Source organism: Haliotis rubra, unplaced genomic scaffold (genome assembly GCF_003918875.1).
Source record: "Haliotis rubra isolate DU_JTF1 unplaced genomic scaffold, ASM391887v1 Scf772, whole genome shotgun sequence".
Lineage (NCBI taxonomy): Eukaryota > Metazoa > Mollusca > Gastropoda > Lepetellida > Haliotidae > Haliotis > Haliotis rubra.
In genome coordinates this window covers 329,672-356,943 of record NW_025767493.1, presented here as the reverse complement: position 1 = coordinate 356,943, position 27,272 = coordinate 329,672, and the positions used below count along the sequence as shown (strand labels likewise).

General features: G+C 42.3%; 1 protein-coding gene and 1 long non-coding RNA gene across 19 annotated transcripts in view; one reads left to right on the top strand and one right to left on the bottom strand.

Moving 5' to 3' along the window:
* Positions 1-4,482: 4,482 nt before the first annotated feature.
* The window catches only part of LOC124260725 (chitin synthase chs-2-like), a 31,164-nt gene continuing 8,374 nt past the window's right edge, over positions 4,483-27,272 (top strand). Inside the window, exons 1-10 of one of the 18 annotated variants that reach the window (XM_046695028.1) lie at positions 4,483-4,573; positions 11,612-11,714; positions 12,927-13,350; positions 13,750-14,713; positions 15,486-15,579; positions 21,109-21,278; positions 22,468-22,544; positions 22,692-22,800; positions 23,446-23,599; positions 25,761-25,971. In XM_046695028.1, the coding sequence (XP_046550984.1) occupies positions 14,313-14,713; positions 15,486-15,579; positions 21,109-21,278; positions 22,468-22,544; positions 22,692-22,800; positions 23,446-23,599; positions 25,761-25,971 (1,216 nt within the window). In that variant the 5' untranslated portion in view covers positions 4,483-4,573; positions 11,612-11,714; positions 12,927-13,350; positions 13,750-14,312. The other 17 variants (XM_046695017.1, XM_046695019.1, XM_046695020.1 and 14 more) reach the window with 17 other exon arrangements.
* Positions 10,924-11,125, bottom strand: LOC124260735. Its single transcript, XR_006894155.1, has 2 exons — positions 11,050-11,125; positions 10,924-10,975 (listed from the first exon to the last, which is right to left on the bottom strand). It is a non-coding gene; the product is annotated as an uncharacterized LOC124260735 (long non-coding RNA).

The window sequence follows — 27,272 nt, the reverse complement described above, 5'->3', positions numbered from 1 at the left end:
TTACTGAAGTATTGAAAAACAAATTCGTAACGTTGAAAAGATTATTGTCATGAGTTCAATAAATGATGAAGCTGAGTGAAAATTGGCGAATTCTTAACAAAGTTTTACACCAAAGCGCAGCTGTTCACATGCATGATATTTGCACATGTTTTTCAGCAATTTGATGCCTGATCATCATCTGTTTGTAGTTGATTAGCACAAATTAGTGGATAAATTCATCTTGGATGTAACCATATATATATACATAACATATAGTGAGTGCTTTAAATGACTCTAAACTTTTGATGGGTAGTATACCTCGGTCTTCGTCGTGGCAAGCAAACACTTGAACCAATGGGCTATCCCTTCTGCCTAGTACCACAGATGTTAATGATGTTGATCACTGGTCCAGATTATTGGTTGGAGGTGCCAACCAATGCTACTTAGTCTCTTTGTATTTTGGCGATTCTCAATGACCAAGGAACATAGCTGTAACAAACTAGGAGCCACGTGACCATGTGGGTAATCCTACATAATTGTCCTCTTTTACTTCATAGTTAATGCGGAAATCGAGTTTTCTATAAATCTCTAATTTAAACACATTTTGTGTTTTTACTGATCGTAGACGTTAATAAACTGGTACACTTTCAAATCAAAACAATTTTACACATAATAGAGCAAACTTGTTCCACTTCAGTGCATAATTTCGAAATGCAGAATCGGAAAATCCATTCCATTTTAGTAGCACCCATTAGCCTTCCTGGAATTTAATTCCGTGGTGTAGTGGTTAGAGCGTCCGACCGGAGAGCGGAAGGTCTCGGGTTCGATCCCCGACCGCGTCATACCAAAAGACGTTAAAATATGGTACTTGTTGTTCCCTGCCTGGCGCTCGGCATTAATGGGTACCACAAGGACTGGTCGGCTCGGAGTAAGCATAATGTGTCGACGACGACAGACGAACAACAACAAGGTTCTTGACTAGAATGTCATGTTATAGTCCTACGACAGTTGTCTTTTTAATGGATTTTCTTGTTTACAGACCGCCGTTACATAGCTGGAAAATTGCTGAGTGGCACAAACAAACGTGGCAACCACAACAATGCCCCGAAAACTGTTGGTACCTGGACAATGGCAACACTTACTCCTTTCCCCACATCGGAGTGGGAGGGTCACGTGAGGACGAACTGGAAATTCCCAGGGCCCCAGAACAACGTCGTAATTCACTGCACAACAATCACCATTCAGTCGTATATTCGCGTCTCGAAGATCCGGTTTTACATATCACTCCCATTCACTGTGACCATTGAATAGGATCGGTACAGCGCGAGGCACGGTGTTTATGACCATGTGGTAATAGGCTCTGGGAATTACAGAAGCGTTCACGGAACCTATTCGACGCATGTTGCTTTCAGTGTGGTCAAAGGTGATGTATTTCTCACCAACCTTTCAAGTGAACGTGTCGGATCGAGAAAGTAGTTCAAACTGATCTATTGATCCATATAAATCCCTTCTGGAGACGTGCGAGTCACTGACATCTTTTTTTTCCTTTTTTTTCCAGCGTTCTCGTCTTTTTAATGAATCCTGACATCTTAAAATCGTCTTCCACAATACACTCATAGTTCCGAAAACGCCAAGGGTATACTTTATATTTTCTTTAAAATAGTTAATTAAACTTAAATCCGCTAAATTCTCCGATCACTGTGCAGTGTGTTAATTTGGTTGTTTAACTACAGTTTAACATCCCAGCATCTGAGGCCGTTACTTTCATCATTTATTGTCCCATTCGTTTTGATAAAAACACATTGGTCGGTGGTTGAAATTAACATTGGAAATTAAATAACTAAGCCTCAAATAATTCTCCATTTAATGATTAATGCTTCATGTGGGGCAAAAGCCGCATTGACGTGAAATAATCAGTGGAAATAGTCATGGCTTTATCTTAGTATTCTGAGCAAAGGATTACTTTAATTCAATAATTTGTCGCATCCAGCAAGGGAGCAGGTTGTTGGATCAAGCAAGGAGGAAAGTTGCTGGTTCAAGAGAGAAAACAAATAACTGGTTCAATCGGGGAACAAAGTTTTGTTTTTCAGCGATTAAACAAAGAAAGGAAAAGAAGGTGTTGGTTCAAGTGGGTAAACAAATTGCTGTTTCCAATGGGTAGATAAGTGGCTGTTTCGTGTGGGTTAACAAGTCGCTGGTTCAAGTGGGTAAACAAGTTGCTACTTCAAGGGGTATACACTTTGCTGGTTCAAGTGGGTAAAAAAGAAGCTGGTTCAAGTGGGAAAAGAAGTTGCTGGTCCAAGTGGACAAAGAAGTTGCTGGTTCAAGTGGGTAAACAAGTTACTGGTTCAAGTGGGTAAACAAGTTGCTGGTTCAAGTGGGTAAACAAGTTGCTGATTCAAGTGGGTAAACAAGTTACTGGTTCAAGTGGGTAAAGAAGTTGCTGGTTCAAGTGGGTAAACAAGTGACTGGTTCAAGTGGGTAAAGAAGAAGCTGGTTCAAGTGGGTAAAGAAGTTGCTAGTTTACGTGGGTAAAGAAGTTGCTGGTTCAAGTGGGTAAACAAGTTGCTAGTCCAAGAGGGTAAACAAGTTGCTAGTTCAAGAGGGTAACAAGTTGCTAGTTCAAGTGGGTAAACAAGTTGCTAGACCAAGTGGGTGAAGAAGTTGCTGGTTCAAGTGGGTAAATAAGTTGCTAGTCAAAGTGAGTAAACAAGTTACTAGTTCAAGAGGGTAAACAAATTGCTGGTTCAAGTGGGTAAAGAAGTTTGCTGGTTCAAGTGGGGCAAACAATTTGCTGATCTAAGTGGGTAAAAAAGTTTATGGTTCAATTCGGTAGACAAGTTTCTGGTTCAAGTGGGTAAACAAGTTGCTGGTTCAAGTGGATAAACAAGTTGCTGGTTCAAGTGGGTAAAGAAGTTGCTGGTTCAAGTGGATAAACAAGTTGCTGGTTCAAGTGGATAAACAAGTTGCTGGTTCAAGTGGATAAACAAGTTTCTGGTTCAAGTGGATAAACAAGTTTCTGGTTCAAGTGGATAAACAAGTTGCTGGTTCAAGTGGATAAACAAGTTGCTGGTTCAAATGGGTAAAGAAGTTGCTAATCCAAATGGGTAAACAAGTTACTAGTCCAAGTGGGTAAATAAGTTGCTGTTTCAAGCGGGTAAACAAGAAGTTGCTGGTCCAAGTGGGTAAATAAGTTGCTGATTCAAGTGGGTAAAGAAGTTGCTGGACCAAGTGGGTAAACAAGTTGCTAGTCGACGTGGGTAAAGAAGTTGCTGGACCATGTTGGTAAACAAGTTGCTAGTCGACGTGGGTAAAGAAGTTGCTGGTCCAAGTGGGTAAACAAGTTGCTGGTTCAAGTGGGTAAAGAAGTTGCTATTATAAGTGGGAAACAAGTTGCTGGTTCAAGTGGGTAAAGAAGTTTCTATTTCAAGTGGATAAACAAGTCGCTGGTTCAAGTGAGTAAAGAAGTTGCTGATTCAAGTGGGTAAACAAGTTGCTGGTTGACGTGGGTGAAGAAGTTGCTTGTTCAAGTGAGTAAACAAGTTGCTGGTTCAAGTGGGTAAAGAAGGTGCTGGTTCAAGTGGGTAAACAAGTTGCTGGTTCGAGTGTGGAAGCAAGTTGCTGGTTCCAAAGTGTAGAAAAGTTGTTGTTTCGAGTTAAGTTCTGGTTCGCGTGTGAGGACATGTTTCTGGTTCGAGTGAGTAAACAAGTTGATGTTTCAAGTGATAGAACAAGTTGCTGTTCGATTGGGTAAACAAGTTGCTGTTCGATTGGGTAAACAAGTTGCTGTTCGATTGGGTAAACAAGTTGCTGTTCGATTGGGTAAACAAGTTGCTGTTCGATTGGGTAAACAAGTTGCAGTTCGATTGGGTAAACAAGTTGCTGTTCGAGTGGGTAAACAAGTTGCTGTTCGATTTGGTAAACAAGTTGTTGTTCGATTGGGTAAACAGGTTACTGTTCGAGTGTGTAAACAAGTTGTTGTTTCAAATCGGTAAACAAGTTGCTGTTTCGAGTGGGTAAACAAGTTGCTGGTCCATGCGGGAAAAGGAAGTTACCTGTTCGAGCGAGGATGGCAGTTACCTTTTCAAGGAAGAAACAAGTTGTTGGACCAAACATTAATATTTTTCCTTCTTAATTTAAGCTTGTTCCATATTCCTGTTATTAACAGTTTTAAAGCATACAACACTCAACAAACATCTTGATGGTTGAGGTAAGCTTGTCTCACCCTACCAGTAGCACCCGCCTCTCACAGAAGTCGCACAATCAACATTCCAAGGCTACGATACGTCAACACAACACACAGCTGTATTGCGACAACCTTCAAGCACCACACTCGTACAAAACGATAATTACTGTGCATGGCTTCTAGCTCTTCATGCACAGGTTACCGAGAGACACAATCCTTTCAAAAGAGATACCAAGCCCTGGTCCTATCATAATATTCAGGCGTAAGACCTGATTGACCTAACAAGATCTAACTTCCTGGTAGTGTTGTAACGATTTTGTGACACCGCTCGATATATAGATTGCGTTGTCTCTCAACTGCTGCATTGCTCTTGCACCCGCAACACTGAGAGCGCCTTCACAGCATAAGGTAAGATCTACTGATTAGTTTCACTAGCCTCCTTGAAATAGTCGAGTTGAAAAGGGCCGGGACTTGATCTGCTGTCAGTCTGTCATTTTCAGAGTATAGTTAAACGGGGCTTGTCTACTTCACTGGAATTAGCTGTACTGGAATGTGCTCCTTGGTCGTATGGTCTGAAACGTCTGCATTACTTCGGGATGTCATTTCATATCAAGTTTACATGGAGTAATATTACTGGTGTGCTTTTGAAAACCACCTCACTCACTCAGTGTTATAGGTCTTACCCGGGTATCCTGCTATTACCACTAGAGTTTGTTCGGTTGGTTGTTAAAGCCCGTCACAGGATTAGTCGAGGCAAATGACGACGGCCTGTAATTAATTAATTTAAATTTACGCCGCTTTCCGCAATAATCCAGCAATATCACGGCAGGGGGCACCATAAATGGGCTTCACACATTGTACCAATGAGGGGAATCGAACCCGGGTCTTCGGCATGAGCGAAAGCGTTAACCACTAGGCTACCCCACCGCCCCACGACCGCCTGTAAATAATCTAGACAGTCCAGTGATTGACATCATGAGCATCGATGTACGCTATAGGGATACAACATGCATTAATCTGACCACCCGCTCTCTTTAGTCACCTCATTAAATGACTGAATATCAATTCCAATCAGGAACTCCACTTACCTTGACTTACCAAAGTGGGTGTCCTTGCTGAGTGTCCCGTAAAGTATTGCAATTTTGTATTTTTAAATATTTGAACACTTCTGTCTTGTGAGACTGAGATCCGGGTTAGAATTGATCTTCAGCAATCCATGCTTGTAAGAGGTGACTAACGGGATCGGGTGGTCACGCTCGCTGACTTGGTTGACACATGTCATCGGATCCACATTGCGTAGATCGATGTTCATGCTGTTGATCACTGGATTGTCTGGTCCAGACTCGATTATTTACAGGCCGCCGCCATATAGCTGGAATATTGCTGAGTGCGGCATTAAACAACAACCAAACTAAACCAAGGTACACACAAGGTATTTGTGTGTGTCTCTCCGGACGCGGTATTATGTTCTCTACCGTCCGGTCTCTGTATTCGTACATACCAGATGCACAGTTGTGTTATACCCTAACTTATTTAACACAGTAACTAGGTTAAGGGAGACAGACCTACTGAACTATGGTCTGTTTTAAGGCTGGTTTATCGTGCATGTCCAAGTGCTTCATGTCGCGATGTGTATAAAACATAACACGGAAACCACTCAGTATTGCACTAAATTACACATAGAAGTCTTGCTTCGTATTTTAGTATTGAATCACAAAAGGCCATATTGTATTATTTCACCACACACAACAGGACACATATTAAGTGGGGAGCACAATCCCATTTGCGTCATTCTTGTTTTTAAAATTTTGGAAGATATTTGAGTGAGTGAGTGAGTACGGTTTTACACCGGTTTTTAGCAGTATTCCAGCAATATCACGGCGGGACACAAGAAATGGGCTTTACACATTGTACCCATGTGGGGAATCGAACCCGGGTCTTCGGCGCGACAAGCAAACGCTTTAACCACTAGGCTACCCAACCGCCCCAGAGATTTTAGTGACGGTATGTTAGCTTAATGTGGAAGGAAAGCAATATCTTGCACAATTTTGCAAAATTTCGACGTTATCTCAGGTTGAGTAACTGTATAGTGGCGACAGACTCAGAATCTCCCAGGAGATATCGTTATGACAGTAGATTTTGTACAATGCCGAGACAATGCTATGACGTCATGAACTTGATGACGCCACAATGCTATGACATAGCTGTACTGTTCTAATGGCAGTAACGTGCTCAGGGGTATATATTTCATTGAAAACTAATAAAGAGTGATTTTTGATGATAAATAGAATCTCACCCTCGTGTCTTCTGATATCACATATACAGTATCAACACTCGTTGATATAAGTAAAAATACAATAAAAAACTTTAACTCGTGGTGATATATTTGATACCCAAAGACACTCGGGTGAGATTCTTTATTTACCATCACAATATAGATATGGAACTAGAAATGTTTTCCATTTCACCTTTTTGAAGGAGCGAGTGACAATAGGTTTACGCCGCTTGTGGCAATATTCCAACATTATAACGAAGGAATAAACCATTAAAGGTGCTCAGACGTTGCATCAATGTGAGTTATCGAACCCGGGCTAATGGTGTCACGAGCGAATGCTTTCACCACTGGACTAATCAATCGACCATTTACGGAGGAGTGAGTGAGTGAGTTTGGTTTTACGCCGCTTTTAGCAATATTCCAGCAATATTACGGCGGGGGACACCAGAAATGAGCTTGACACAATGTGCCCATGTGGGGATTCGAACCCGGGTCTTCGGCGTTACGAGCGAACGCTTTAACCACTAGGCTACCCCACCGCCCCTTTACGGAGGAGGAAAGTCGAAAGGGTGAATAGTGTGTTGTACTACAGACATATATAAAATAGATGTAAACGTCAAAATGACCACAGGGAACAGTGCTCGAGATTATAAGCATCTCCCCATGTTGCTGGTAAGGTGACATGCACTTAAACAAGTATGAGTCTCTATCCGAACCCGTAAATCATACCCAGCTCCCATTTTGACCACCCGATCGACAGTTATTACAATCTTACTGCACGTCATGTATGTAAAATATTGCGTACACATTATTAGTAAAATGATACGTGACGTGACATACGTGACAAGTGAGTGAATGAGTTTAGTTTTACGCCGCTTTTAACCATATTCCAGCAATATCACGGCGGGGGACACCAGAAATGGACTTGACACAATTTGCCCATGTGGGAATCGAACCCGGGTCTTCGGCGTGACGAGCGAAAGCCTTAACCACTGGGCTACTCCACCGCCCCATTCAAGACAAGAATACCTGACTGACTGACAAAGGCACACTGGTTTAGCTTGGATGAATACATATTTTAAGCGATTCCATGGCATTTCATAGGCAAAAGAGGTTTTTAACGCATTTATGAATCATAAGTCGAACAAAATTTAATTAAGTCATCGCAGCTACTGGAATGGTGTTTCCTGATTGGCCGATAGTAGAGTAGGGGATGTTGAGGAAGGGGGTGGGAGAGGGGCTGTACTTTATTATACATTTCCTGCGCAACATTAAACAGTGTACACACACGATTGTACGTTACGTCCATAACGTTAAAAGTCAAATCCCGATGAGTCGAATCTCTGGGGACCAAGTAATAAATTCGACTTATCGATGTATTCGAGACATAGGTAGGCTATGAGGGTAGAAAAAAAGGTGATCCAGTCCTAATTCCTCCGCCTAAGCATTTGTTTATCTAATGATTTCCCTATCACTAATAGGGGCACCTTATCAGTTCCAGTCTGATTAGCACAGACAGTGATTTCCGTAAAATCACTAATCTGCCTTTTGAACTCACCCGTCAAAGGCGGAAAGGTGTGAACCTCGCTGGTTTGTTAATTGGATCAGTTTGCTACACCAATCAACTTCTCATTGACTGACTTCGGCTTATGTATACAAAATTGCTGTTGTTTGAATCTCATGGGACAAATTTTCTTCTCGAGTCATCGTGTGTATTTATGAGTCGAATTCGTGTAACCGGTATTCAAATGATGACAACTATAACAGGGAATGGTCGGGACCGACAGGTACTTCGAGTTATGCATAATATTCGAGACACCGGCATTCGACTCATCGGATTTGACTGTAATTCATTCCTAAATATTAAACACAATACATCGAAATCAAGTATGTCTGTTCTTGGAGAGAGAATAAATTTATTGAATGACCTAACATATAATAAAGGGTCACTTGAGGAGGAAAACAATATCAAGTTTCAAATGTGTTTGTAGATACCAACTAAAGTGGCGGAAACAATATATGCCACGTTGATTGATGGCTGTGTAGGGCCATGAAGCCTAATATCTAGGCTAACCTAGCCCGAGATGTTTGCTCACCTCTTTGTGTGTGTGTGTAGGCCGAGATTCCGGAGTAAATATATTTAATGAGCTGTCTTAAAGCTTGGACTATATCAAGGGACAGATGGACACGGATGGACGAGGGTCTTGTGTCTCACCGACACTTGATACACCCGGCAATCTGAGAGTCCACAAGATGGGATACAGGTGAAGGGGAGAGTTGTGACCACAGCTTAGTAATAGCTTTTGTAGGGGCGGCTTGGTAATCCAGTTGTTAAACGGTCGCTCGTTACTCCGAAGTCTCGGGTTCGATTTCCAATATGGGTGTAATGTGTGAAGCCCATTTCTGGTTTCCCCTGCCGTGATATTGCTTGAATATTGCCAAAAGTGGCGTAAAACCAAACTCACTCACTCACTGTAATAGCTCTTTGTTGAGCTTTCCTGACACTAAAATTGTCCAAACATGTGTCCCTTTATACTTACTACTTACTTACTTAGGTCTGAAAACCCTCGTGGGGCATAGGCCGTCTAGTACAGATCTCCAGCCCCCCACCAACACCCCACGCCAGACCCCACTGCCCCGGGCTTTCCTCACCAGCTAGTTCCAAGTAAATTCGCTTTTCCGGTTTCAGGCAGTTTTAAATGTGAAAGGGATGACTTAGAGTGTGAGAATTATTGTGTCCTGTCTTCAGTCGAGAAACATACCCACTATTGCAACTCAAATATAGAGGGACTTGTGAGAACGGGGAAGAAAACAGCAACAAAGAAACAGAGGGAAATACAGCATCACCTTGACTTACACCTTACCACCATGAAGCTAATACTTGGGAACAGATCCACTTGAGCAAGCATCTCCATAATGACAATGTCAAATTATACAATAAAGATTAAGGTTTTCCTTAAATAGAATTTCTATGTCAGAAAGATGTAACGCCCTTATTGGTCAGTGAAGCGTGATTCACATACCTGGGATTTAACAACAAGCGTCAGATTACGTTGTCACAACTGACTGCGTTTCATCCTTAGAAAGTTATACCCTAGTGCGTTTCACCTGGCTGAGAATGAAAAGATTTGAGATGTGCTGAAGTCCTTTACTATAAACAGTTCACAAGAGTAAATAGATTTCTTTCCTGACACATAAAAGACATCCCCGGAATAGAAAAGTAAATTTATATATATCGGTGAGTACACTGATGGAGATCATTGCTGGTTTTTCATAACGGGACTCCAGTTTTTATGCTGCTAAGGATACCCCCAGAGAACAGTTAGCAAAATGCCTGTCTGGATTAAAAACACCAACGACGATGGTGATGAGGATGGTGATGGTGATGATGATGATGATGATGATGATGATGATTGCTGAACTCCATTCTCTTGACACTCGTACCTAGGTCCATCAGTAGAAACTCGATTTCTACTCTCAGCAACTTGGGAAACACTCACATTATCCACTAATCCCACCGGGTACCCATGATCAGAGACATGATGAACAGACAGTCACGTCGCTATGTCTCAGGTCCACCGATAAAACATTTCCATTTACAATCGAATAAGGTTTCCAATGTGAATAAGTCACTTTTTAGTAAAAATATCTCCAATAAATAAATAAATAAAAAAAAACCCTAAAACATTTCTGGCTTCTGGTTATTATTATCGCCTTCTTGATCACATCATGCTTGCATTTTCTGAACACTCCCGACGCACCATATCGGTCAACATTCTGGCTTGGGGCAACTTCATACTGATCAAACTAATACAGACAATCCGGGTTCACTTAGTTCCATGCAAACTTCTTCTTCAATACCCTAACCTGCTGTACCCACCCCCACCGAACACCACTTACCGCATTACACACCCCTGTGTATCGCACGTATATAACTCCCATTACATTAACAACATCGAGGTGTGTCACATGTTACTCGTATTGACAAACAGGCATATCCTTGCTATATAGCATTGAATTTCATACATACATACATACATACATATACATTCATACATACATACATACATACATACATACATCGTACATACATTACAACCGTGAAATACATATATATTTGTATTACTACATCAAGTACATCGTATTTTTATTCAAATCTATCATTTTGTATTTATTCAGAGTCTATCATTCATGTATGTAAATCCGCTTTCGTTTCAAAGTTCAGAAAGGTCGATTTGATACGACTTCACAAAGGATTCACGAAACTGATATGAATTGTGTCAGTGAAGTAACACTGAACAAAACCTCGTCACGCTCAAGCAATGGAACGCGAGGTCCGGGTTATCAGAGCGGTTAATTTGTTCAGATAACACAACATTCATCCTGCAGTCAGGAGTACTATGGACCTACTCCTCTTTATCAGGTGTCTGTTTCAGTGGGTGTCAGTTCTTGGAAAAGCTCACTACTGATAGAGAGTCGGTTATTTGGAATAGCCTTACCGGCCGCGCCTATCCGGGTACATTCGGGCGGTGTTCCTGGGAGACAAGGGTCAGTTATTTGGAACAACCTTTCCGGCTGCGACTGTCCCGGGTACAATCGGGCGCTGTACGTGGGAGACAATAGTCATTTATTTGGAACAGCCGGAAGGCTGCATCTGTCCCGGGTAGAATCGGGCGCTGTCCGAGGGAGACAAAAGTCATTTATTTGGAACAGCCGGACGGCCGCGTCTATTCCGGGTACAGTCGGACGGTGTCCGTGCTAGACAAGGGTCGTATATTTGGAACAGCCTTACCAGCTGCGTCTGTCCCGAGTGCAAGCGGGAGCTGTCCGTGGGATACAATAGCCGTTTAATTGGAACAGGCAGACGGCTGCCTCTGCCCCGAGTACAACGGTATCCATGGGTATATGTTATTTGAGGGTGGACCTACCCCGAGCATGATCAGATAAAGCAAGTGGTTGTCGTGTCTCGGAGTGGACAGTCTGTTGACTGTTGGACGATGTTCTGGGCCATCGCTCGACAATAAGCAGGGAGACAGTTTCTATTGTCTTTGTGTACTGCTGTATTGATTAGTGTCTTTGAGTCAACAATAGCTGAATAATTTATATGTGAGTCATTTATGCATTTCGTTTTGTTTAATGTTCACGTTTGTTTGTGTATTTGGGTTTATTAGGTACCCGACGCCACCTGTGCTGGGATACCCAAGGGAAACTTCAGAGTGATACCTGATGATACATCACATCCGTTACCATGGCAACAGGGACAGACAATCCAGGGTATGTAAGCGAGGAAGCTGACACCGTCAACAGGGTTTCATCGTATGATAATAACGCTCACGGCGGTCGTAGGACCTCCCCCATGTAAGTAATTCATGGCTGTCGTAGTTGAGATGGAGGTGTTGCTGGCATGACCCAACTAACCCTTGAAGCGCTTGACGTAGTTCACGTACTGGCACAGCACAATGCATTTGCTGATTAGAATAGGGTACATTATATCATATTAGATTAGATTATGTTTGGTTAGGTAAGTTTAGGTTAGGTAACTTTAGGGTAGGTAAATTTAGGTTAGGTTAGCTTAGCTTAGGTAGGCTTAGGTTAGCCAAGCTTTGTACGAACTGACTGACTGACTGAGTTTGGTTTTACGCCGCTTTTAGCAATATTCCAGCAATATCACGGCGGGGGACACCAGAAATGGGCTTAACACATTGTGCCCATGTGGGGAATCGAACCAGGGTCTTCGGCGTGACGAGCCAACGCTTTAACCACTAGGCTACCCCACCGCCCCAGCTTTGTACGAAGGCGTGGTAAGGTATGGTAAAGCAATGTAAGCTAAGCTGAGGTTAGCTAAGATAAATTGTATTAAGCTAAGGTAAGGTAAGGTAGGCTGAGCTTAACTAATCTAAGGTATGGTAAGGTAAGAAAAGGATCGGTTTGGTTTGGTTAGGTTAGCTTAACTTCCCTTCACTTATCCACGCTTAGCTGAAGTTACAAGCTTACATGTATAACTAGCTTAGCTTTGCTTGCTATAATAAGCTTCTACTCATAGTCACGTTCGGATGTAGGGACTGATGGAAATATACTTTATACTGCATTACATGCGTGGTTAATGAGTAATGACCAAATGTTGTAAAATAAACATGTAAATACATTCAATTTATGAATTAAAAAGTCGAATACGTAAGAAAAGCTGAAGAATTTTTACAATTCGCTGCAAGATTCACCGATTTGAAACTTTGGTCTGTGCTCACGTGACCCATGCTCCTTAGTTTCACAAAAGTAGATCAACTTCTAACACCCATGTCACTCCGACATCAATCTGGAACGCCATTATGATACGAGCATGCTGGTCAAAGCAGCATTAAGTCTAAAATCACATCCAAAAATAACTTAGGGTAAATGAATACTCAGTCATGAAGAGGGTTTTCGTAATATTTGCATTACAGGCAAGATACATAAAAAAGGATGGATCCTCATTTCAATTATTTTCAGAGAGAAATCAAAGCCATGGGACATATTCCAAGAAGATGCCAAGACGAGCCTGTCAACTTCCTCGGAATACGAAATATGGAAGACCATCAACGCCATCGTCAAACTGTTTACATACATCGTTTTCATTGGTCTTATTCTCGGTTCGTCCGTGATGTCCAAGCTTTGCATTTTCTATATGACGTACCATCTACCCATCCATGAACATTTTGAACTTGGCAAAGATCAAATCCACAACAATACGGCTAAAGATGGGGACAACAGGGCACGGTTCCTGTTGAAACCAAAGGACCTGACTGTGGACATGAAATGGGTGTGGTCACTTATTCTCGTCATGTGGGCCCCCTACGTATTCAGGGCGATGTCGTGCACGTGGAAGATGATCACAAAGAAGAACCGATCGGTGCAAGTTCTACCTATCATTGTAGTGAGTAATATTTGAATACATACTTACTCGGCAATCATATCTCATAGTACCCGTGAATATCCGGGTTAGAATTGGTCTTCAGCAACCCATGCGTGTCGTAAAAGGCCACTAACGGGATCGGGTGGTCAGGCTCGTTGACTGGATTGACACATGTAATCGTATCCCAGTTGCGTAGATCGATGTTCATGATGTTGATCACTGGATTGTCTGGTCGGGACTCGAGTATTTACAGACCGCCACTATATAGCTGGAATAGTGCGAAGTGAGGCGTTAATCAAATTGTAAATTTAAGCTCATTTTGAAGACCACAACCACACAGATTAGTCATGTATTGCAATGGCAATGCCGTTTGTTTTCTTACAATTATACCTAGTACCAATGACTTCTGTCTGTCTCCAGGCAAGTCTCGTCGAGATCAGTCACTCCATCGGCCTCTGCATCTTTGTCTTCCTCGTCCTTCCAAATGTTGACCCGTTGCTTGGCTTTTTTGTGACGCTCAGCGTAGCTGTCATTCCTGCGATCTTCAGAATATTTGAAAGCAAGGAACAGAATAACGATGCTGACAGCGGCGGAAATGACTCCACACAATCAACATCAATGAAGGTCGTGAGAGGAATTTTGAATTTCGTGCTGGCAGTTGTACACATAGCGACTATTGCCCTCTGGGCACTGAGAACATATACCCAACAAGACAACATCACAAACGCAATTCTACTTCCTGTCAGCCTCGTTCTGATATCGGTCACGTGGTGGGAGAACTACGTGAGTGGAGTCAAAGGTTTGGCTGGAATACGACGTCGTATCCGTGAGCAGAGGGTGAAGATTGATTTAATTACCTCCGTCATTAAAATAATAACTACTCTCGTTGTCCCCGCTGTAATTTTGCCCCTGGTGGCGATGACTGTGTCAAAACGTTTTTCCTTACAAAGACGGACGCTACAGGATGTTCCTTATATGGGACGATGACACTTGAAGATGTTAGACATGTAACATCTTCCTGTTCTGCAGAACTCCCGTTTCTGGTAGCTGCAGTGTGCATATTGTGCAGCGCGGTGTGCTACGGTATGTCAAAAGCCTGCTGCAAGGTGCGTGCTCAGATCCCCTGTTTTTCAATCCCGATGCTGCTGTCGACGCCTGTTACGTTTGGTCTAATTCTGCTTTCCTACTCCGTCAGTAATGTTAATGGGCAGTTCCTGGGCTGCAGCTTCGAATGGGTGGAACCAATTCCAGAGTTCTCAGACTTTTTGCTACAGTTTACCGTGGATTACTGGATTCCGATCGGCGTATTTGGATACATAACCTTATTCTGCATTGTTGATCATATCTGGCACCCGAGCAACGAGAGACTGGCCAGGACGCACAGGTAGGTAAACTGATATTCCTTAATATATGAGTGAGTGAGTGAGTGAGTTTAGTTTTACGCCGCTTTTAGCAATATTCTAGCAGTATCACGGCGGGGGACACCAGAAATGGGCTTCACACATTGTGCTTAGTATATGATAAAATCTCGATACTAATAGTCAATAACCAGTTTGTTCGTTATTCCCGCTTTCTGGACGATCTTGCTTGGAAAGACACTACTCATATTTACGTGCATGCATATTTACTGAAGATGCAATCATGAGACGTTTCTCTAGCACAAGCTCTGATACATAAGGGTTCATTAAAATATTATATTCGAAAAGAAGTCCCCATTCAACCGATATATACTACCAACAGCAACTTACATAATTACTGTTGCTGTTGCTGATATATATCATGTCTGCATAAGTAGGCTACAGTGGAATATGGCGACACTTGCATCTTTCATATTCATAAGTGTTACAAAGTGATGTCTTCTTTCATATACCATACAAGAAATCTGTTAAAAATAACGGACAGAGTGGATCCAGACAGGTCGGTAGGGCAACACAGTTTAATGTTGAAATTGGAATCATTTAGTTGCACTCGGATCCAATGTCATTGGTTCGAATCTCAGACTCGCTGATTTGTCAGTGAAATTAAAAGGCGCGAGAATTTTTCAAAATGTATTTTACGCCCAACACTTTGTATTTTTCACTTATATAAAGCTGTTTGCATGCGTTGATATGAATCCCATGGTATTCCAAGTCATAAACCAGCTACGAATGTTACAGGCTATTTGCCAAGCCCCTGTACTGTGGAATACTGCTTGACCAGTCGCTGATACTGAACCGGAAGCGGGTGAAGGAAGCCCACATAGAAACGAAGGTACGTGACGTATTGCCATCAATGATCATTCTTGATGATGAGAGTGTAATATCGCCATCAATGATCATTCTTGATGATGAGAGTGTAGTATTGCCATCAATGATCATTCTTGATGATGGGAGTGAAGTATTGCCATCAATGATCATTCTTGATGATGAGAGTGTAATATCGCCATCAATGATCATTCTTGATGATGAGAGTGTAATATCGCCATCAATGATCATTCTTGATAATGATGATGATCAGATGATGAAGTAAAGTATTGCCATCAATGATCATCATGATGAGTGTCATTGCCATCAATGATCATTCTTGATGATGAGAGTAAATATCGCCATCAATGATCATTCTTGATGATGAGAGTGTAATATCGCCATCAATGATCATTCTTGATGATGAGAGTAAAGTATTGCCATCAATGATCATTCTTGATGATGAGAGTGAGATTGATCATTCTTGATGATGAGAGTGTTATCGCCATCAATGATCATTCTTGATATGAGAGTGAAATATCGCCATCAATGATCATTCTTGATGATGAGAGTGCCATCAATGATCATTCTTGATGATGAGGAGTATTGCTATCCATGATCATTGCCATCAATGATCATTCTTGATGATGAGAGTGAAGTATGCCATCAATGATCATTCTTGATGAAGAGAGTAATATCGACATCAATGATCATTCTTGATCATGAGAGTGTAATCAATCATTCTTGCCATCAATGATCATTCTTGATGATGAGTGAGCATTGAAGATCATCGCCATCAATGATCATTCTTGATAATAATGATCAATGAGATCATGTAATAATATCGCAATCAATGATCATTCTTGATGATGATGAAGTATTGCTGTAATATCGACATCAATGAGAGAGTGAAGTATTGCCATCAATGATCATTCTTGATAGTGAGAGTTAAGTTTTGCCATCAATGATCATTCTTGATGATGAGAGTTAAGTTTTGCCATCAATGATCATTCTTGATAATGAGAGTTAAGTTTTGCCATCAATGATCATTCTTGATAATAAGAGTTAAGTTTTGCCATCAATGATCATTTTTGATGATGAGAGTTAAGTATTGCTATCAATGATAATGTTTTATGAGACCCGTGAAGAATCGGGTTAGAATGGGTCATCAGTAACCCATTCATGTTGTAAGAGGCAACTAACGGGATCGGGCGGTCAGGCTCGCTGATTTGGTAAATATCATCGTATCCCAATTGCGTAGATCGATATTCATGCTGTTGATCACTGGATTGTCTGGTCCAGGCTCAATTATGTACAGACCGCCGTCATGTAGCTGGAATATTGCTGAATGCGGCCCTTGATATCGAAGGCCAGGGTTTGAATGTTAACCCCAAATGCTGTTACAGGAACCTTGCAAAGAAAGGTGTAAAAACAAACCGACTCATCTGACGATATCGTTGTCAATGACGCAGTGTGTCGTAGGGAATGCGAGACCCTCGGTGTGTTTTTTCGTGTTAGGAGGGTGAAGTGTATGTGTTAGGGTAGGGGTGGCGGAAGACACTGACATGGGAGGTAGAGTGTTTGTAATGTGTCTTCCAGGGTTTGTAGGGCGAGGTGTATGTTAAAGGATATGGATGGGAGTAGACAGAATGTATTGTTGGGTTGGTAGGTGGAGTGTTTGTGTCAGAGTAGAGGCAATATGTCCTCTTGTGTTATTAGTGAGGGGTGTACGATCGGGGTTATGGATCGGGGTTATGGATCGGGGTATGACGAATGTATTTCTGGGTAGAGAGGTAGAGTGTTTGTTTCAGAGTAGGTGCAATATGTCTTTTAGTGTTTTGAGGGCAGGGTGTATTTGAGGACATTTGGATGGGGGTAGACAGAATGTTTTGTTGGGTTGGTCGGTAAAGTGTTTCTTTCAGAGTAGGTGCAATATGTCTTCTAGCGTTTGGTAGACGCAGATTGACAGATAGAGTATTTTAGTAAGAGTAGAGATATGGATGGGGGTAGACAGAATGTATTGTTGGGTTGGTAGGTGGAGTGTTTGTGCCAGAGTAGACGCAATATGTCCTCTTGTGTTATTAGTGAGGGGTGTACGTGAGGGGTTATGGATCGGGGTTATGGATCGGGGTATGACGAATGTATTTCTAGGTAGAGAGGTAGAGTGTTTGTTTCAGAGTAGGTGCAATATGTCTTCTAGTGTTTGGTACACGGGGTGTATTTGAGGACATTTGGATGGGGGTAGACATAATGTTTTGTTGGGTTGGCAGATAGAGTATTTTAGTAAGAGTAGATGCAATATGTCTTCAAGCGTTTTGAGGGCGGGGTGTATGTGAAGGGATATGGATCGGGGTAGACAAAATGTATTGATGAGTTGGGAGGTAGAGTGTTTGTGTAGACGCAGTATGTCTTCTATAGTTAGAAAGTTGACGTTTGATATCTAGGGTTGGTGGAGTCATATGGGAGGATCAAGTTATAACTCAATTTGTTTTCTACGGTCACAAGGGTGTGGTGAAAATTTAGGGGCTTGATTTTGTATGTCTTCCGGCCTGAGAGTCGGACCTATACCTGTCGGGATAGGCTCAGTATGTATATTAAGCCTGGGCTGATAGAGTATGTGGGTGTAGGTGTTTCTTAAGGGTTAACGTGCGTGGACTACCCGGATGTTTTATGCACAACGCGTCCTTGTCCTGCCCACAGTGGTGTGTTTCATTTCATAGAGTCGTCCCAGTAGGTCTGATTGAATTGCTCAGTGTGTTGCAGTCACGAGACGGGTTAACGATCTTCAAAGCCTTTATCCACTTGAAAAACTTTTCAGTTCCACAAATTCCATTTACCGGTTAACTGCATATTCCTTGGATATGCTTTGTTCATGAGTGACCTAGTTTCACGCAGCAGACTAGCAATACACTTTCCCTTTCACACAATCGTTCTAATGTTAACCCCTGTATGAAGAGGGACGGTGGGGTAGCCTAGTGGTTAAAGAGTTCGCTCGTCACACTGAAGACCCTGGTTCGATTCCATATATGGGTACAATGTAAGAAGCCGATTTCTCGTGATGTTGCTGCAATATTGCTAAAAGTGGCGTAAAACTATACTCACTGTCTCCTGTATTAAGTCAGGACGTAAATGTTGCGGCTTGGGTTGAATTCATTGAAAAGAGTGGCCTGGAAACATCATATCTATATTGAGAGCGAGTCATTGTAGTTTCAGCTATGTACCACCCGTCTGTATGTGTTGGAGTGTTCTCGTCAAAAATGAGTAATATATCTATCATTTGACTTAGGATTGAATTGGTGAGTTGCGCTTACGCTGCTTTTAGCAACATTCCAGCAATATCACAGCGGGGGACACCAGAAATGGGCTTCACACATTGTACCAATGTAGGAATGGCGTAAAGAGCGAACGCTTTAACCACTAGACTACCCCGCCGTCCTGGCGGATTGACAAGGATTGACGATTCATATGGTTGAAATATGTCAAATAGATTGAATGTTATTTTACGAGAAATTCAACACAACTTTAGTCGATTCCGTGGCTAAAGCCAAATACCTAAATTTCTAACCGTATACACAGAGTTGCTTTATTATCGTGAACGTAATAAAATGTAAAGCCGGGTTAGCCATAAACAAAGTCCAGTACTTGTCCTGCCAACAGGAGCTCCTTGAAGGTCCCCAAGAGTCATATATTTACCTTGCTGACTTCAGCTAATAAAGTGTAACAGAATATTTATGTGCCCCAGCTCGGTGTGACTTGTTTGTTTAGTATAGTCTGAATTACTGTGGAGTCGGATAATATACAACAATAGGCTTATGTAACCATTTCAAAGTTTCTTGACCCGTCTGACTTATGAACATGTGCTTAATTTATGTGAAGGTGTGTTGTCTTAACCCTAACGAAAAAAACTATATTTGCCATGAGACAATCTGGAGGTCCCAACCATCAACTTCACTCGTGTTGAATGATATACAACTTCTTTATCCATAAAAATTTTGCTCATTCTTCGTCTCCTCACCTTCTAGAATGCCAATCAAAGACGCGGTACGTTTACTCGTGTTACCTAACTGTATTGGTCATCCCCCACCTTGCCGTTTGTTAGATCGAAACCTATTGTTGTAGAGATTATCGCGCATCAGTGATTTATTATTCCGAACAAAAGAGTCCGGCAAAACGGGAACCCACCACTGAATTTGATCAAGTTATCGAGAAAAACATGATTTGAGTAAAGAAAAACGACCTACCATGTCCTATTATCTGTCTGCTTAGATTGAAATCAGAAATCAGTTGTTTTGCCTTGTCAATGATATACGAAATCCTTGACAGCAAAATGAGTGAGTGAGTGGATTTTACGCCGCGCTCAGCAATATTCGAGCTATATGGCGGCGGTCTGTAAATAATCGAGTCTGGACCAGACAATCCAATGATCAACAGCATGAGCATTAATCTGCGCAATTGGGAACCGATGACATGTGTCAACCAAGCCAGTGAGCCTGACCACCCGATCCCGTTAGTCGCCTCTTACGACAAGCATGGGTTACTGAAGATCAATATTCTAACCCGGACCTTCACGGTTAAACAGCAAAATGAACCAGTGAGTGATATCCTGAGCAAAGGTGTACACGTGATAGTGTATTAGAGGCGGTGATAGTCAATGAATATGTATGATATTTTGTAGGATTTGGGTTCTTTTTAGCGATATTACAGCAACATCTCAAGGGATGGCAGGGGACCAGAAATGAGTTTCAAGCATTTACTGAAGTGGAAAATTGAACCTAGGTTTTCGGTGTGACAAGCAAACACTTCGACAACTGTGCTACTCCACCTCTCCCACATTAGGAGTATTATCGATATTGTCTCACCTCTAAATAATTACCTTAAATAGTAACCTCTTTTGGCTTTCTGTTAGCAAATAGAACACACTGAAGCAGATATGTCAGATTATTATGAACATGTAACATCTAGTCACTGAAATGAACATATTTTACTGACTGACAGACTGACTGAGTTTGGTTTTACGCCGCTTTTAGCAATATTCCAGCAACATCACGGCGGGGGACACCAGAAATGGGTTTCACACATTGAATCCATGTGGGGATCCAGGTCTTCGGCGTGACGAGCCAACGCTTTAACCACTAGGCTACCCCACCGCCCCTATTTTACTGAAATAACAGTTCATAAATCATAGTCATAAAATATATGAAAAGGAGCCCAAGGATTGTGGCAATCTAGATGTGCCATATATTCTAGACTTCCATGGGCTTTCATGGATATATTTGTTTCAGGGCTGTATGATCGACTGACAGACTGAGCACGCAGGTTACACACACGCACCATACCAGAACTCAGTTGGGATTCGAACTCGTCACATTATGGGCTTCACATTATTGCGACACAATCTGAGGTCTAATATTACACTGACACCTGTATGCACTCCCTGAGATAAACTCATGTTACTTTACTTCAGGTAGCGTTTGCTGTTGCACAAACTGCTGGTAATACTTTTGCCAAAGGGACAAATACTTTTAGCTAATACGTTGATGATGCGTGACAATTTCAGGAGAAAAATGCATCACGAGTCAACGTTCCTCACCTCGGCGACGGTGACGTCTTTGACTTGAGGGACACCACCAGCATGAGGAAGGACGACACCCCTATGATCTATGTGTGTGCTACCATGTGGCATGAATCGGAGAACGAGATGATTCAGATGCTGAGATCTGTGTATCGGTGAGAATGTCTGCAGCTGTATCAATGTATACAAATAAGATACTTCGATCTGTATCTGGATACAAAAATGAGACAATGTTTTATACAGCATATAGTATGTATAATCTGACCAGCTATGGACAGAAATTCTAAAGTCACGCAGCTCCTCAACTATGGAACAAACTTCTCTGGACATCAAATCTTCATCATCATTAACTGTATTCAAGTCAAAACTCAAGACGCACCTATTTTCCGGCAATTATTCGTATAATTTATTTCACGCTATTATGCATTGTCATTAATTCATAGACTTTATCTCCTGCTATTATTTATAGTCCTTATTTCAGGCTATTATTTATAGGTTTTATTTCATATTATTATTTCATTTCGTTTACCTTTTCTCACATTTTATGCGCTTTGAGCAAGCACCTTGTGGATGGATACAGCGCTTTATAAATGCTCATCAGCATTGTTATTATTGTATGAATACGGACCGCCTCCGTGGTGTAGTGGTTAGAGCGTCCGCCCGGAGAGCGGAAGATCGCAGGTTCGATCCCCGACCGCGTCATACCGAAAGACGTTAAAATATGGTACTTGTTGGTCCCTGCCTGGCGCTCGGCATTAATGGGTACAACAAGGACTGGTCGGCTCGGAGTCAGTATAATGTGTCTGAGTGGTGTATTCATGCTTCACTGCGGCATGGTATCTCAGTGGGCTAGCACTATAAAACCAGCTTCAGTCTGGGCTAGTACAAGCAGCGCACATACACATACACACGCATGCACGTCGTCATCTGAGCGAAATATTCTCAAGCACGATGTAAAACCCAATTTCACCTCATCACCTCACCTCACCTCACCTCACCTCACCTCACCTCACCTCACCTCACCTCACCTCACCTCACCTCACCTCACCTCACCTGTATGAATACGACCAAGACTTTGATGTTCACGTGTATCGAATTACACACGTACGACGCGACATATTAACCCTTTTAAATGCAACAATGAATAGAGCAAGTTGACATGCTCTGATGACCTGCCAAACACGTTCACGATAGAACCAACATTGTACTGCACATTTGTATGAATATTCATGTTCAGTTGTCATTGTGGGAACGCATAACCCCAAACCACTGTGTCTAAATACATTTTCATAACAGAACTTTGGTGATCTATGTTTCAATATTTTAAATATATTTCCCCCCCAGATTGGATGAGGATCAGAGCGCCAGGCGAAAAGCCATCAAAACATTTGAGACGGATGTGGATTACTACGAGTTTGAAGGTAAGGAATATTCGACATAGATTACGAATTTGAAGTAAGGAGTCTTCCAACTAGTTGTCTTACCAATAGTATCACGCAACGTCCCCAGTGTATAAACATCAAACATTTTACCGCTGGTCTGTTGATTGTTACGCTTGTCTGTTTCAGCTCACATCTTCTTCGACGACGCCTTTCAGCCTCACAAAGATGGCGACTTGGATTACGACGTCAACGACTGGGTGAAGCAGCTCCTGCGGGTGATTAACGTCGCCCTAAGGTACGTCACTGACGTTGGTCAGAACAAACGTGTTGCATCCTCGTGAATAAAATAATAATCATTCTTATTGATGAAATAGGTGAAATAGGGATTAAGATCGTTTTAATAATTATCGCACTTATATAGCCGCGTGTATGCTTTGCTTTGTTGGTTTTTTTACGCCGCACTCAGCAATATTCCAGCTGTATGGCGGCGGTCTGTTAATAATTGAGTCTGGACTGGACAATCTGTTGACTGGATCAACAGCATGACTAGCCCTCTACGCAGTTCCGACACGATGACATATGTCAGCCTGGAACCGGTCCCAGAAATAAAGAAATATTTTTAGTCCAATAAAGATTTTCACATTTTGTTAGTAAGTTGCGTAAGAAAGTGAGAGTGATGAATATGCTGACACCTCTTTGGAGAGTATTTCAGTCTCATCATCGTTTTAGTAGTCCGAACTGGCATCTGTCTTTCAGGTTTTAAATGCTGAATTTTAGAAACAGCGTTCTATGTTCCATGCGCGGCGGTGGGGTAGCCTATTGGAGTGTTGGCTCGTCATGCCGACATGTGAAGCCCATTTCTGGTGTCCGCCGCCGTGATATTGCTGCAATATTGCTAAAAGCGGCGTAAAACTAAACTCACTCACTATGTTCCACACAGAGACGAGTATAACACACCACACACTATTCCGCCTCCAACACGTACTGAGACTCCGTATGGAGGCCGGTTGGTGTGGACGCTTCAAGGGGGCAACACGCTGACGGCGCATCTGAAGGACAAGATGAAGATACGGCACAGAAAGAGATGGAGTCAGGTAGGGAAAGACCTCAACACGGGTAGAAATGTGACCTAGGCAGAGAGCTGCATCACGCAAAGGGATCGGCAGAGGTAGGACCATAGAGGCAGACTTGGGGTCAGGAAAGTTAGTAAAGAGATAGAAAGTTTGGGGTCGGGAACGTCGATGGTTTGGTAGAGATGGGGTGAGACATGTCGAGAGTTAGGCATACTTGGGGTCAGGAAAGTCAGTAGTTCCGGAGAAGTAGGGTGAGACATGTCGAGAGTTCGGCAGACTTGGGGTCAGGAAAGTCAGTAATACCTCCAGAGAGGTAGGGTCAGGTTTTCCAAGAGTAGACAGTTCGGGGTCAGGAACGTCGAGGGTTCGACAGAGGTAGGGTCAGACATGTCGAGAGTTACGCAGAGTTTTGGTCAGGAAAGGCAGTAGAGAGGTAGGGCAGACATGTCGCGAGTTACGCAGACTTGGGGTCAGGAAAGTCAGTAGAGAGGTAGTGTCAGACATGTCGAGAGTTCGGCAGACTTGGGGTCAGGAAAGTCAGTAATACCTCCAGAGAGGTAGGGTCAGGTTTTCCAAGAGTAGACAGTTCGGGGTCAGGAACGTCGAGGGTTCGACAGAGGTAGGATCAGACATGTCGAGAGGTACGGAGACTTTTGGTCAGGAAAGTCAGTAGAGAGGTAGGGTCAGACATGTCGTGAGGCCAGCTGGGTCAGGAAAGGTAGGTAGGGCCAGGTAGAGTTAGACAGTTCATGGTCAGGCATGTAGAGGCATGTTGAGGCGGGACACACATGTCGCGAGTGAGGCATTAGACACGAGATCGGATGAGACACGACAGTGGTAGGGCCAGGTAGAGTTACACAGTTCATGGTCAGGCATGTAGAGGCGCGGGACACACATGTCGCGAGTGAGGCACTAGACACGAGACCGGATGAGACACGACGGTGGTAGGGTCAGAGTTGTCAAACGCAGGGCAGAGGTAGGTCAAGGATTTTGCAAATATAAGTCAGGTAGGCCTATCAAGTGGGCGTTTTCAACACATTTCAGTCACAAGTATGTACATGAATGAACACAAATCTGTTCAAGTGTTTGATAAGCAAAATGAAGAGTTGTCCGATCAGTCTCGATAATCCAAATGTTTATTCAGTGGGGCAAAGTATCGTGTTTTTAACAGCCACGCGTATGCAATGCTGAGTGTACCGTTTTTCCAACTGCTTGCAACAGAGTTGCATTAACTGGTAGCAAACATTCCTTCCTATACTAAATTAAAACGTCAGTGATGATTAAACAAATGTTTCTAATAAACAATCGAGTTAAAAGAAAAATATGACTTAGAGTTTCCTGAGTTGTGATGTAAATTCACTGTCGCGTTGTGCTGTACCTTTCCCTTGTACTTCATGCATCCCCCCATCTGTTTGTTTTTATATTCCATTTCAAAATATTTCTACTTTGATATAGTAAAACTATGTGATTAGGGTTTCATTTATGATTAAAGGACAATACATTAGAAACCCTTTGTGGCCCAAGAGATGAGCCTATATTAAGAGATCGGAAAACTTTTACCTTTCACTATGCATGTTATGTTGAGGAAAACATTACAAATGACCATGCAAGATGTGTAAAATACATAATGTGGAACCAAATGAATACTGGTAGTACCTGCTGTGTAAACATGGCTGCGCAAGAGGTATTGATCTGTGTTTTAATATTTGATCAGTTTTTGAATATGTGAACACCTCTGGCCAAATAATGTCTTGTGAGACTGAGATCCGGGTTAGAATTGGTCATCAGCAATCCATGCTTGTCGTAAGGGGCGACTAACGGGATCGGGTGGTCAGGCTCGCTGATTTGGTTGACACGTGTCATTGTATCCCAGTAGATCGATGCTCATGCTGTTAATCACTGGATTGTCTGGACCAGACTCGATTATTTACAGACCTCCGCCATATTGCTGGAGTATTTCGGAGAGCGGTGTTCAACAATAAACAAAATAATGACCATCATCATCATCATCATCATCATCATCATCATCATCAATCATCATTATTATCCTCATTATTATCTATTGCCAATGTGACGCTAAATAATAACTCACTCACTCACTCACTCACTCTCTCACTCATTATTATCACTATCAGCACAGTTGAGAGGAACATGACTTCAACTTACCCGGCCATCCTTGCAGGTGATGTACCTATATTACTTTCTGGCCAATCAGCTCATGTCTGAGCAAATCGACATCAACCGGAAGCGCGTACGAGCTGACAGCACGTTCCTATTGGCTCTCGATGGTGACGTCGATTTCCAACCCGAGGCTCTCCGGATGTTGGTGGACAGGATGAGGCGGGACCCGAACGTGGGGGCAGCGTGTGGAAGAATCCATCCCATTGGCTCAGGTGGGGAGCAGAGACATGACATAAGCAGTGAAATTTGAATATCCATGTCCAATAGAGCATATCTTATAAAAATATTTTGTACATAAGGAGATACATTTTTTAACAAAGTAATTTTTTGCTGAAGTCGGCATCATTCTATCATATCGTTCAGTGTATGAACACTATGTGTGTATGCGCTTCGAGCATGCACTTGGTGTATGGAATTTAGCGTTATAGAAGTACACATTATGTATATCACGGCAGCGTGTTAATGATCGATCAGGATCAGTGACTGAAAGCGTGAGCAACTCGACCACCCGATCCCCATTTAGACTGACTTTTACGACAAACATGCACACACGATGATCTTCTAAACCGCAATCCCTACAAAACTGGACATTACGAGTGATAACAGGCAATTAAACATATCCCTCTTCTATTTCAGATCTATAATTGATATAATGCCTATTTACCCTGAAATTGGCAGGTCTTATAGGTATTGACGTGACCGTCCAATCCCAAACACCGTCCTAAGATATTGGGACATATTCTTTTCTGGACTCTGGAATGATTCCGTTTGACATTGTGTAACCATTTATTGCTCACACACACCTCCGTCACTTCACAAAACAGTTACTGTGCATGTTGTATTCGGGAGCCCTGTTTATCTGAACGACTAAAAGAAGACAATCTTAGCATTAATAGCGGCATGCACATGGTCTTGTAATTCGGAGGGTTGGTGGGGTAGCCTAGTGGTTAAAGCGTTGGCTCGTCACGCCGAAGACCCGGGTTCGATTCCCCACATGGGCACAATGTGTTAAGCCCATTTCTGGTGTCCCCCGCCGTGATATTGCTGTAATATTGCTGAAAGCGGCGTAAAACTAAACTCAGTCAGTCAGTAATTCGGATATGAGTTAATACGAACAAATGCACTGATGACAAAAGCATTCAGATTCACAGGGTTTCACTGTCATGAGTAAGCGTTCAAAGGAAATTTCAACAAATGTGATGCAAACAAATTTTATTAAAGGTTTGAACCAAAAAGTGTTCTTCAGTAATGCCGTGAATGCTTGATTTCCTTTGCCTGTATGTGAGACATATGCCAGTGGGAAAGTTAATTCTCACCTGTTCGTGAATGTCTGACATCAGTAGTATTATGATATTCATAAACACATGCTCGTGTCGTCGGAATCGTCTTTGGCAAATCTGATGACTATGTATCTTTTCCTTACCTAAGTTCGTAAAAGGTGACTAACGGGATCGAGTGGTCAGACTTGATGATTTGGCTGACACATGTCATCGTTTTCCAACTGCGGAGATCG